Source organism: Astyanax mexicanus, chromosome 3 (genome assembly GCF_023375975.1).
Source record: "Astyanax mexicanus isolate ESR-SI-001 chromosome 3, AstMex3_surface, whole genome shotgun sequence".
Taxonomy (NCBI): Eukaryota; Metazoa; Chordata; class Actinopteri; order Characiformes; family Acestrorhamphidae; genus Astyanax; species Astyanax mexicanus.
In genome coordinates this window covers 33,196,587-33,210,566 of record NC_064410.1, presented here as the reverse complement: position 1 = coordinate 33,210,566, position 13,980 = coordinate 33,196,587, and the positions used below count along the sequence as shown (strand labels likewise).

The window sequence follows — 13,980 nt, the reverse complement described above, 5'->3', positions numbered from 1 at the left end:
ACTCATGTCAATACCAAAGCATTTACAAATGCAACAATATTCTGAGAGAAGCTGTGCATTTTCTAAAAGCATTTGATCTATTGAACTGCTTAGTTTTTAGGTCCCTTTGAGTATTTTCCTCAAATTCAGTAAGTAGATTTTTTATTTTTTTATTTTAACTAATAAAATAGGCCTGTTTATTGTAAGTTCATTGTAAAATCAGTGTAAAAGACTGAACATACAACAAAACATACACATACACTTCCAGCAGTGTTTTTATTAATACAGAGGAACTGAAACTTTACTTTGTTACATAAAATCTAGTACAAAAAATGCCTTTATCATTCCAGAACTGTAACATTTCTGTCTGATTTTACCTGATATTCCAAAATCCATGACATTTATGGCAGAAGGAAATTTTCAATTAGGAGAGAAATTCAGCAAAATGCTGATTTAAGAAAACAAAAAACGACTTGAGGATAAAGAGTGTGTGTGTGTGGTCAGTCGTGCTCTGCAGGCTGTATGGGTTGAGTGGGTGTGTATCGGCGGCGTATCTGTGGTGGTTGGTGTTGGTGTGTGTGATCAGTTTCACAGATCTGCTCAATCAGTGAGGGAGGGGGCAGTAGGAGGGCCAGTCTGGATCCAGCTCGAGGGGGATCCAGATGTGGGAAAAAATATCTACACACACACAAACACAGAAGACATACATTAATACTGTTAAAGATTCTATAAAAAACTATTCTTTACAATACAGTTCTAGAAACACTGTTATAAACATAAACACAGGTTTAAATGGTCAGTACCTCCATTTTTGTTGAATTTTAGTTAATACATAAATGGAACACAAACTGTCCCTTACACTGTGACAAACATTTTCAATGAATGAACCAATAGAAACTGAAACTGAAATACAGTTTTTTACATTGATTTTTATTAAAAGCCAAGAATGTTTTTTTCCCTCCTGTAAAGCTGCTGTTTTGGTCTTTAAAATAGATAACGAATATGAACACTGTTATTTACACCAATTTAATATATTATTGTAAATTTGTAAACGTGTTTTATTAGTTGTGGCAACCATGTCCAGTCTTGTGACCAATGGTCTTGTTTGTTCTTGGAACAAGAAGAACTTTTTCTAACTCTCTCATGATGACATGAGTACAAAAACGTACAAAAAACTTTCAATAATTCTTTTATTTTTGACAAACTAGAGATCCTCTGTCCATCTTTGCCCCTTAAAGACTCAGCCTTTCATGGATATTGCCTTTGTGCCAAATCATGATTACAATCAATTTTTTTTTGTCTTGGAATGTGTTAAGATCTGAAATGCAGAAATAGATGTATTTTAACAAATGAAATGAAGTTGAGCATATCAAACTTGAAATATATTGGGTTAATACTATGAGCAATCAAAAAATCAAATAAAGTACATATCCAGTACCATTTGTTAGGTCACAGCATAGCCGAACCATTTTCTTATGCAGCTTTCTTTTTACTTTAAACTATTAACTCTACTTATCTAAAAGCTTTGCTGTTAAAAATGTACAGAAACTCTAATTTCTCCTGGGAAGAAAGCATATATTGAACCTTTTGGGTACGTATTCTGTATATAAAAGAAAAACATTTAGTTAAGTTTGATGGGGCTCCAATGTTTACTGTTCTACATTGTTGTGTATATTAAATGTCAGTGTTCAACTGTTCAAAGAAATCTTCTGACACCAAACATGTCTAACATCATTAATAATTTAAAAATAATTTATTTTAATAATAATGATCAGCAATAAAAAATACTGAATCAAATGAGGAACTGAAAACTGTTATCCTGAATATTTGGCTGATCGACCTGATGTAAGGGGTGTTAGACAGTTAAGGAAACAACAATCACAAAACCCACATCATGCTGTGTAATAAACTTTATTTCACACATACAAATCACCCAGACGTGCTGAAACGTAAATGTACAGAAACACTGTGTTGTTTTTAAACTTGATGAAACCAAGACAAAATAAATGTCCATAAGAATTTTTAGCTCCGCCTTGGGCCATCATAGATGTTAACCTGCAGATTACATTCAACTCTAACTTCTAATGAGGTGTGAGGTACCAGCACTGGTCACCTCATGAGAAACACTTCTCTAGTAGCATTAGTTTGCCGACATGTAGCCTAACTTGATTCAGTTTGTGTTAGCTGCACACCAATTTCCTATTTCTTCATCAGTGGTCAGTTTCTACCTTTACTGGCTATTTTATCACTAATGTTCTGAAAATGATTCACCACCTCAATAATATTTGGACAACAGCGGTCACCAGAGACTCGCCAATGATGAATACATTGTGCATCAACAGTTGAACTACAGTTGGTCTACAGTCTGTACATCTATAGTGGAGCTATAAGGCAGTTGTAGCTCATAATGCGTATTTTCCAATCACAGCACAATATGTGTTTAAGCAAAAAAAAAAAAAAAAAAAAAAAAAAGGAATCGCAGGAACTAGAAGGATAGTACAATATTTTACCATTAATATCTCAGAGAATACTAAAGGTAAAATGATATTTGAGCCCTTCCAACAAATAAACATAAATCAACCTATTCTTCCTTTTGGAAGTAACTGCTTATTTTCTTGAATATTGAAAGTTCTTACATTGTATATTTTATTTTTTTATGTATAAAAAAGCTGCTGCTAAAGTGATTTGTTGGAAAGGCTCATTATAGCAATTAGCCTTGTAGCTTCAATGCTAAAAACAGAAAAAGTGAACTTTAAACAACAAACATATTTCGGGTGACTGACGACACTTGTAAAACTGTAAAAATTGGAAAATTGTAAACTGTATTTCTAGTGAACCTTCACATAATCCAGAGAAACGTTTTAGCAGTAAAGCTAAAACCCATCTAGACTACTGAATTTATAATGTCTCTCTTGCTGAGCACTAGCATACCAGTTCAGCTAACTGCCCCCTCTGCTGTTAACACTGTGGAACAGCAGAACACACTCTTTGAGGAATGCAGGTTATATTCTCACACTCACACAGAATTAGTACAGTTTAAGTAAGGCATTAGTTGCTTCATATCAGACCATCTAATTCCCAGTTTCCCCATCAAAGAATTAAGCAATAAACTAAACAAAAACATGCTAACGTGGCTAACAATTAATGGAATGCAATGCTAAGTGTGGATAACTGGTGACTATTTGTTTTCCTTCCTTCTTTTATTTTTATTAGCAGCATTAGCAGTTTTTATTTGAACATAAAACTGTTCCACAGCAGCACCATATCAGCAATTTAATATTATTAGAATACAGCTGGCTTTGCAAGTGTATAAATCTGGAGTGGAACATATTACATTAACACCATTAACACCTTGAACAGGTACAAAATGAGGCATGTATTTTTGTGTTTAGTGTGTTTTAGACTATTCGGAGTGTCTTCAGTCCTAAAAATAAAACTTATACAGTCCTGTGACAAAACCTTCAACCACTAAAACGGTAACTTCTTGAGAATAGAGAAAAATGAGGGCTTTTATTCATTTTGGATCATTTCTATTGGTCAAACAATCATGATTTAGTTTGAAATGGAATCAAATGGAACAGCCATTTACTAATGGCATTAGGCTTAGAAAAAATACCTGTGCTTAATTCACCTTTAATTCATTTCTCAACTATTCTGACATGAGAGGAATAGAACATAACAATATACATCACACTCAGCAGATCCAAAGACCACCAGTATAACATCAAAAACTGTTTCACAAAAAAAAAGTAAGTGCCACCAAACACAACACACAATCAGTACTTCTGAAGTTATTTCAGTTGCAGTTTTCACACACCAAACGCATACTGCCACACACCCTTGGATTAGTAGCTGGAGGAGTGTGTGGATTGTCTGTGTAGGCATCAGAAGGAAGTTCTTTTCAAATCCTGTATGCAATCACAACTGTGTGTGTGTGTAAGGGGTGTATGTACATGCAGCAAGCACCCGGTCACTGTTAGCCTGGCATCAGTTGAGCTTTCTTTCTGTTAAAAACAAGACAAACATTTCAGCTCAGGAAAATACATGCACTTAAAAAAAAAAAACACAACAACAACAACATTCCTAGAGATCTACAGTCCTGCAAATTACACCCAACACACCCACTTAAACTGATCAAGCACATAATTTTATCGCAATAGATTTTCTTGTCATATCAACAATATGCTTTATTAATTGGTCTAGCTAATTTAGAAGATTGAAAAAAATTAAATAAATGTAAATACTGATATCAGTATTATCACATAGACTGATATAAAGAAATCTATTGCGATATAAAATCTTGCCCATATCGTGCAGCCGCAGGGTGAACTACAGTGTCCTATTAGCAGTTAATGTTATTGTTTACCAGTATTCTGTAAAGCTTGTCCACCCTCAACCAAAACTCCTACAAAAACATTTGTGGGCAGGGCCTAAAAACTACTTGACCGCAAGGCCTATTGGTCTAAACTTTGATGTCAAAAACCTTTAAAAAAATAGAGTGAAGTTCTAATGAGCCAACTCTTTTCATTTTAGTTTCACATGAAAATATCCTTGTCAGATTATTTTGGTATCTGTGAGGCGAACTCATTCTCCTCTGTAGAGAAGTACTTGTTGCCTAGGACGTAATTGCCATGGCAACAACAAAAAGTGAGCAAGCCTCTTCAAACCAGCCCAGATTCCCAAGACAAAACCTTGTGAATCTGGACAACATTCACTCTTAAAAATGCAATCAAGAGATGCTGTTTAATCTTCTTTTAACTATAATTGATATCAGAAAAATATCAATCAATACAAAATGTCAAGTGAATGTAATTAAGTAAGGAGTTCTGTGATTAATAATTATTCTGTGTTAATAATTATGTAATATATAATTAATATGTTAATCCTGTTGACAGATCATGTAAAATACATATAAAAGAATATACAAAGTATTTTCTCATTATTCTAATGGACATTTTTATTAAAAATTAAGTTCAAGCTGCAACTTTACGTTGTTTTTTTTTTTATTCATTTTTGTTAAATAAACACACTTGTTAATTTGCCACTTAGTGTGTTATATGTTGACACATTTAAAGTTACGTTAATGAGACTGTTCATGAAATTTAGTCATTTAGAAACACTAAAAGCTGTGGCTTTATCACTCTTACTCGTCACACATACCTGCCGGCAGAAGCTGCTCCCACCACACTATTCTGTGTCTGTGCTCCACCAGACCCCACAGCACCGAGAGCCGCACCCTGAACTGAGGAGCCATTCACTGGGCTGCCATCACCCCGCAGGATCCCTGTACACTTCCAGTTATCCATGTAATTAGCTGCAGAAAACAGGAGAGACAGATAACAAATTCATCACCTGCACTAGATATGGTAAGTCAACATCACCACACCAAGCAAGTACAGTTACTATACAAAATATGGTTTCATTCTATTTTTTAAATGGAAAAGGCAATAAAACAAGTGAGACGGCTGACTGTTGATTACTTTACAAATGTATATATTAATGAGTAAATATATAAACTTATAATGGACATCAGGATACATAGGGAGCGATATGGCTTCTATTGTTTCGATTAAAAAGTGCTTTGTAATATTTTTATGATCATTCTTACAAAATGTAATACAGAGTAGAAAGTATGTGGAGCAATATGGTTTCTATTTAATTTGGGAGAAAAAAAAAACAAAAAGGTAATATTCTCATGATCTACATAATCAAATCATTCTCGCAGTCTTTAACACATTTTAATACAACTTTGGTTAAAATAATACCTGCTAATAATATTGAAACTATTATTACTACTTTTTAGGGGTGTCACGATTCTCTAAATCCTCGATTCGATTTCATTTTCGATTTGAGGGTCACGATTCGATTCGATTCTCGATTTTCTTGTTTTTTTTTCTTGTTATTATTTTATGCCTCATAAAATTTAAATAATATATTTATTATTATTATTATTATTATTATTATAAATATTATAAATATTATTATTATTATTTATTAAGATATATATGGTAATGCCATCTAGTGACCTTTTTTGGTAGCAACAGTGTGCACTATTAAAACAAGCAGTTTATCAGAGCTGTGTGTGGATGGCTGGTGAAACTGCTCATTACATGAAGCTGCAGTTCTTCATCCAACCACTAGCAGCAGCAGCACAAGCCCCGCTCTCTTCACTCAGTCACTACTTCAGTACAGCCCAGCCACGGGCTACAGAGCTCAGCCAGTCCGTTTTTTACTGTTTCTGTAAACAAATAAAGGTTTTAACCCCACTAACCGGATAATACAGCTCACTACAGTTCATCTTTCAGCCCAAGCAGCTAACAGCAGCAGGTTAGAACAGCCGACACGGAGGCACTGCTCGGATTACATTATAAACAGGTCAGTTAGCGCGCTGCTAACCTCAGGATGTTTATAACTACGGAGTTTAGTGGACACACCACGGCCGCCAGGTAAGTCTTTTAAAGGCTACTGAAGACTATTAAAGGCTATTAGAGTGTAACCCCTGGCTCCCAGGGGTTACAAGAGGTTATTGAAAGCATTATTGGGGGGCAGAAATCAGTACAGGCTGGTTAGATAAGTGATGTGGGTATTGTCTTATAAATATTTACACATAACTTATATCTCTCCTGAAAAGCTTTTATTTTAGTCAGAAACACGCTTGTGTTTACTTTATCTGAGAGAAAGATGTTTTTTTAATTCAATGGAAAGCAACAGGTGTAGTCAATTATAAGTTTAAGATTTTTAATCCACCTCACTGTGATCTATAGTCAGTGTTCTCAAGTCACACTGACACACGCATTTCAGCGAGTTCACACGCTCTCACCTGCGCGCACCCACCCCTCCGTTAGATACAGATACAAAACCTGCGCGCCCAACCCCCGCCCCCCCCCTCCCCCGTTGGACAGATAAAAACAGTGATCACACTCCCGCCGACTGCGCTCATGCAGTGGCTATCTCTATTTAAATGAATAGGATGCGCTGTGTTGGTGCCGCGCCATTTGCGTAGCGCGCTGCGCTATTTGCGTAGCGCGCGCGGGAGGGATCGTCGATCCTCTTTTTGACTTCGATACTCGAGATCGTGACCTCATTTCGATTCGATTTCGATAAAATATCGAGATCGTGACACCCCTACTACTTTTATCATCACTTTAATCATAATACCTGATATTAGTACAACCGAGCACAACAGCAAGTTTAAACCATTTATCATTTATATATTTAAGTAAATCAGGACGGCCCCATATCTTGTCTCCAAAAAATTACCAAATAAGGGAAAAAAAAAAAAAAGTAATACAGTTTATATAGTTTAGCTCAACATCTTAAAATGCACAGATCTGTAAATAATCTGACCCTTCCATAGGCGAACACAGCCATCATCCCCGGAGGAGGCCAGTAGGGTACTGGTAATGTTCCAGCTGACGCGCCACACCTGAGAGTTATGGCTGTCGAACTGAGCCATCACCTGCACCTCAAACTTAGTTGGTCCAGAGCTTGTGGTACTTTCTCTCCTGGATGAAATACAATAAATAAATAAAAACAAATTCGTATTTTTAGTTCACACTTAAATGTCTTTTTGACCTTTGCTTTTAAATTTGATTCACATTTAAACTAAAAACTAAATTCACAACCATTTTCAAGGCTTACATGCATTGTTAAATAAAAAGCTGCAAAACTGGTTGCACCCAGAGGGAAGTGACTAATATCAATGCTGTTTAGAATGAAGATAAAGGTTACCACAAACAATAAATAATTCAAACTTTAGACTGATATGGATGATATTTATTGAGCTACACAGAAGTAGGGTGTAACACAACATGCCAGACATCTAGGCATGGATGTCATGTTCCATCCCATGCAACTTGCAAATTTTGTGGAAGAGAAGAATTTTGATAGAGAGTTCAAGCCCACACATTTATGGTTGGGGATAAGTCTGAACATACTAAACAAAACTAACATGAATGGATGGATTTGCATAGTTAACATACTGTATATGAAATATATAGATGAGAAGGGCACATTGAAAAGAACAGACAAAAAAAGACAATTCAGTTTCCATATCAAGGGCCAAATGACCAAACACATTTTTGAGTGATGTAACTCACCGGAGAGGTATAAGCTTGAAAATGCGGACATCTTTGGTTGCTATGGCAAGCACATGGAAAGACCTCCCGAGATTAGGAGCGAAAGCAATGTCATGAACAGGATCTGTAACGGTCATTAACGTCTCTGCTTTGGTGTACTTCCTGTTGGAGAAAAAACAACCCCAAAAAGTACAAAACCCCTTTTAAATGCTACTTATAATATGACCTCGCCAAATTCTTAGGTTTTGTTCAATAGATATGTAAGCTCTGCTAAAGGCAAATACATTAATAATCCTGACCTGATATAGACTCAGTCTGTCAGAAAACAAGACACATCTGACCACAGTTGGAGAGCACAGTAAACACTGGCTATATAAGTAAAACTATATGGCAAGCACATTTAACGTATTAATTACTTCTAAATTAACTAATTAAAAAAACTCAACATAAGTATCATCAGAAACTTGGACAGAATGGCAGATATCAAAAACAAACAGAAAACAGGAAGCGTGAATTTACCTGGTATTTTCATTGTATTCATAGATCTGTACTTTTCCACTGTAGGTCACATTGTTGTCATCACTACCCACAGCGATCATAGGAGGATGAGCACGGGAGCTGAATGACAGAACACACACAAGCTTTGATTTAAAAAATGAAATACAGAATATTTATCTCCTGCTAATTACATAGTTTTCCAAACTACTGTAAATAATATTGTCAGAATGTTTGAAAAACGTTTTTTTCGGCTGATTATCAAGCCGAAGCCGAGTTACATCTGCAACAAACTGTAAAACACATGCAAATACTGGATCAACCCCTTGGTTTACCATGGTAACACACAAAATACATAAACACACACCTGGAGGGGTTCCAGGAGATGCAGGAGCAGGAGAGCTTGCAGGATATCTCGTGCTGCAGACTCCACTGACTAAGGTTCATCACGTCTGGAGCTTCATAAATGCGCACCACTCCATCTGCAGAGCAAGTGGCCAGCACCAGGCCCATGTGCTTTGGTGCAAACTTCACATCTGTTACTGAAGTCCTGCTGTCCACCAAAGTTGTTCTCTTGATCTGCATGATGAGATTCTAATCAGTACTGATTACGGACATGAAATCAATATTTCAATACTAAAACCAGCAAATGGCATTCATCACAGACCGCTGTATTTTACTACTGGTGACAAATCTCAAACATCACAGAGAGCTCTACTGTACAATTTTTTTTTTTTTTTTTTTAATATAATTTTATTTCAAATTTTTCCCCATTTTCTCCCCAATTTACATGGCCAATTTCCCAACCCACTCATTAGGACTCCCCCTATCACTAGTAATGTCCCAACACACCAGGAGGGTGAAGACTAACACATGCCTCCTCCGATACATGTGAAGTCAGCCACCGCTTCTTTTCGAGCTGCTGCTGATGCAGCATTGCCGAGCAGCCAGCTCGGCAATACATCAGCTCACAGACGCCCTGTGCTGCAGACATCACCGTAGGAATGATGTGGGGAGAGAGCGCCATCTACCCACCCAGAAGGAGCAGGGCCAGGGCCAATTGTGCTCCCTCTAAGCGCCGACAGCTTAATGGCAAAGCTGCATGAGCGGGGTTTCGAACCGGCGACCTCCCGGTCATAGTGGCAGCGCTTTAGACCGCTGGACCACTCAGCACCCCAATTTCGTATTTATACTTGTAAAGCATTGCAGAAGAAGTTTACACACCTTATCTCTATTCACAGCTTTAAAAACATGGGAGAAGGCTGGACGGTTCTTTACACTATGAGGTTAATGTATCTAAGAAAAAAAATGGAAGCTTAGATCCTAATATACAGCATCATACCCAAATCATTAGAAATGTACTTCAAACCATGTGTAGTTGTTGGAAAGGAATCTCCAGCAGACCTGCTTATTTGTTTTATGACACTGTACTACAAATGTTACTGTAATGTGAACACCAGTGCAGACACAATTCAGGCTCCAAAATGACTGCTACTATAAATGAGTAAATTATTAGATGTGTTACCCAGTGACTAAGTCCTCGCTGTTTGTCGTTGGATTCGCCGACTATTTCTTCCCACACTGCTGCGGTGCGGTCAAAAGAGCAGGACGCCAGCACCTGTCCGAACTCTGGGTGAGCCCACGTCACTCTCCACACTGAGCCACTGTGGGTCTGAAAAGAAACCAACAGAAACCAAACCCAATGTTACTGTTAAAGCATAACTTGTGCATAATTTAATACCCAATCTGTAGGTTTGTGTACTTTTTTAGATATGAACAAAAGGTAGTAAAATTAAAAACTTGCCTTCCAACTGGCTGTGCAATGCCATTCTCCATCGTCACTTTTGTCCCAAACCTTCAAGCAAGACAAACATTTCTGTTAATCATATTTTAAAAGATCTTACTCGATTTTACAGTAATATTTATCTTTACAAATCTACTGAAATATGCTTCAGAAACCCATAAACTAACAGGTTTCAAGTAATGAAGTACAAATACTTTGTTGCCTTACTTATGCAGAAATTTCTAATCTATACATTACTGGAGTAATTATTTTTTAAACAACTTTTTACTTCTACTCCTTCCATTTTTAAAATAGCCTCATTATTCATATTTAATTTCAGCTTGTTTTTCCCTCTGGCTTCTCATCATTAAAAAAAACCCTATCCTTATAACTCTCTCCATCTAGTGTGAAGATGATCTGTATATAAAATAAATAAATAAACAAACTTGACCAAACTGTCCTACCTAAGCTACTTGAAAATATTCAAAATGCACTTAAATGCAACTATTTTAATGGGCATATATGCGTATCTCAAGATTTTTAACTTTAACATTTCAATATAACATTATAGTAGGGGTGGGCGATATGGCTCTAAAAAAATATCACAATATTTCATGGTATTTTCACGATAGTGATACTTTTGGCGATATGACAAAACACTAAATTAGAAAAAATATTTAGCTGCATGCAATATGATATGGCTAACTAAGATAAAAATATATATATATATATATTATTTTATCAGATTTATAACAGAAGTAAATGATCCAGAATGTCATGATACTAATAATGCACTCCAAATATTCAGGATTAAAGTAAAATAAATTATACTGGACAGATCTAATCTGTCTCTAGTAGCTATATAATACGAAATGAGAACAGTGTGAATTTTTCTTTTGCTAAAAACAGCACAAAAAGGAGCACCCTAATGTGATAATTAGGGGTGGGTGATATGTCACGATATTTCAGGGCAAAATGTTTGGCGATATTATCACGTACGATACGATATGGCACACCCCTACATTATAGTCATTATGGCTTTTACAAAAATGTGTTTTGGGGAGCAGGGAGTAGTTAACTATAGGCTGCTATAACACAACCTATACTTTTGTCCTTAATGGCATTTCCCCCCTTACATTACTTTTATACTTTAAGTAGTTTTAAAAGCATTACTTTTACACTTGAGTTAAAACTTCTAACTGTTACAGAAGTACTTTAAACCCCAGTATCTATACTTCTACCTTAGAAATGAATGTGAAGACTCTTGTCACCTTTTTGTTTAACAAAAAACATTGTGAGAACGAATATAGCTATTCATTTTTAGAAACGATGAATTTCGCTCTTCTCTGTTCTGCTTTTAGCATTAACAACATACATTCTGAGGTACCTATATGCTCTGTAAAATTTGGCTGCATTCCATACATATGGTAAGTTAAAAGGGGGGTGAATATAGGTGAATAAAGTGAAGGGGTGTGTTTACCTTCACGCTCTGGTCGCTGGAGCAGGTCGCCATCCTCCTGCCGTGGAAATCATAGGAAACATCGTGGATCAGATCTTTGTGATCTGCAGCGATGCTTCGCGCCACAAACATGCTCCTCTACTCTCCGTTCCTGATCGCTGTGAAAACACTGAATCCCTGTTCGCTCTCAGAAACAGAGTAAATACAGAACACCGCTTTAAACTTTTTAATGTTTCTGCTCACTTCTGGCGGGTCGCTCAGCAATGCGCCATTTTACCGCTCACTGCTGTTTCCTGCCAGTCAGAGACTCAGCAGCGCCGCTCTCAGAGCAGTAGGACTGGAGGAGCAACAGCAGCCCGACAGCGCCTCGGTCTGAACTCCACAATCTAGACTCTAATATTACAATAATTGTCATAGTAGAATATCCAAAGGTGGAGCTTTTAATCAATGCTTTATTGATTTAACGTATAAAAAAACACCACACATCTTTATATGCTACCATAAAGAAATTCAACTCCCTAAAATCAATGAAATCTAAAATTGCTAAAGATCCTTACAATTTACATAAAGATAACCACACTAATGAAGTGAACTAATTATTTTTATTGCCAGTTTGTTATTGCCTGTTTTCAATAATGCTTTATAAATATTATAATTTATAATTCATTCTGTTATGTTATTGTTATGTTTTGTATATTAATTGAGTAAATGTGTTGTTTCATAATACATTGCTGTCTTACAATTTGGTAATTCCCTACAGTTTTGTAGATCAGAAGTCTTCCAATAAAAAAAAATAGATTACTCTATTTCGATACTTTTCCTAGTTTATGTTTTTGTTTCACAACATTTTGGACTTTCATTTATACTTTTACTTTTTGTTTCATGTACATTTCATTTTATGTGCAGGTTGTACTAGTTACATTACATTGAACTGTATTTTTACTTTAACATTTATTTTAAGTGTAAGATTATTATTAACGAGTATTTTGTCGTTATTTTTACAGTTTCATTTGTAAAATGTATGTTTATTTTTATATCACTTTCCAACTTAGATTCTTTTGGAAATGTTTAGGCGCCACCCGCTGGACTGGGGTGATTTTACACAAAGCGAAAAGTGGCGCAGTAATATTTAAAAGATTGGTTTCTGGACTCTGTAAATAACTTTCATATTGAGTTTACTTTAAGCATATAGAAAAAAAATATGTTTTAATCAGTTGTTTTTATTATTAGTTCATATACAGTACATATTTTTATTTAATCCCCTTACTATTTTAAATAATTTATTTTATTTGTAATGGTTATTAAAAGAGCAAAAACACTAAAATGAAAAAAATTTCAATGTTTAAATTTGTTTTGTGCCTGCTTTGTGCTTCTAGTTAACTTTTTACACATAATTTGATTCGTAACAAACGGCTGTAGTGCATATTTTGGCTAACATATTTTGGGAGCGGTATAAGCTAAAAGGTATTTTCTTGTCAAAATAAATATATTTTAAAAATACACATTTTAATATTTCTATTGCAGTTTCAGATAGTTGGAGTTTGGTGTCTAAATAATTCTACGTATTTTTTCTTTTTTTGGAGTTGTACTTTTATTTTCTGTTTTGCTCGCTGGTCTGCGCAAATGGAGCGCCGATTTGCTGCGCAATTCAGTCAGCTAGATGTCAAACACGGGAAACCCGGACCGAGAGAGAGAGTGGAGTGTGTGAGTGAGTGTGTGCGTGTGTGTTTTTATTTTATTTATTTTTTTTATGTTCGTGGCTTAATGTCGGCGGTAGAAATGACTGATCCTTTATGATAGGGCTGTTTATTTTCTATTATACCGGACTAGAGTCTGAATAAACAGAGAAATGGACCACGAGTTTCAGGACATCGATTCAGAAGGCCGGTGGCATAACCTCTACATGGTAAATATTTTTTCGAGCATTAAAATTCTGTTTATTAACCAACCTTATAGCTGAGTTTAATATTAAACTAGCAAATTATACACATGCGTGACTCTACTCTACTAGCAGTACTTTCTCAAATAGTCAGCTGTACTGAGCTAACCTAGGTAAGTTAAGTTACTGAACAGTGAGATATTTAACTTAGTTTAGTTAAGCTTAATGTCAGTGTAAAACTAAATGTAAGGGTTTTTGTTGATTCTGCTACTTTCTTACTCTCAACTTCCACATCTTCATTATCAGC

The 13,980-nt window shown here is 35.8% G+C and overlaps 2 protein-coding genes across 3 annotated transcripts in view; one reads left to right on the top strand and one right to left on the bottom strand.

The window, feature by feature from the left end:
• Positions 1-236: 236 nt before the first annotated feature.
• On the bottom strand, positions 237-12,117 carry seh1l (SEH1-like (S. cerevisiae)). Of its 2 annotated transcripts, none has more exons than XM_015607239.3 (9): positions 11,816-12,117; positions 10,357-10,407; positions 10,078-10,224; positions 8,920-9,131; positions 8,577-8,675; positions 8,079-8,219; positions 7,327-7,484; positions 5,140-5,293; positions 237-657 (listed from the first exon to the last, which is right to left on the bottom strand). In XM_015607239.3, the coding sequence occupies exons 1-9, from the start codon at positions 11,924-11,926 to the stop codon at positions 480-482; spliced, it is 1,251 nt and encodes a 416-aa protein (XP_015462725.3). In that variant the 5' UTR covers positions 11,927-12,117; the 3' UTR covers positions 237-479. The 2 variants fall into 2 exon arrangements, with proteins under 2 accessions (XP_015462725.3, XP_007254738.2); XM_007254676.4 differs by lacking the exon at positions 237-657 and adding an exon at positions 1,875-3,983 and having other exon boundaries at positions 11,816-12,112.
• Positions 12,118-13,458: 1,341 nt separating this feature from the next.
• The window catches only part of ptpn2b (protein tyrosine phosphatase non-receptor type 2b), a 29,211-nt gene continuing 28,689 nt past the window's right edge, over positions 13,459-13,980 (top strand). The window contains exon 1 of the mRNA XM_007254675.4: positions 13,459-13,700. Coding sequence (XP_007254737.1) covers positions 13,644-13,700 — 57 coding nt within the window. The 5' untranslated portion in view covers positions 13,459-13,643. The remainder of the gene's footprint in view (positions 13,701-13,980) is intronic.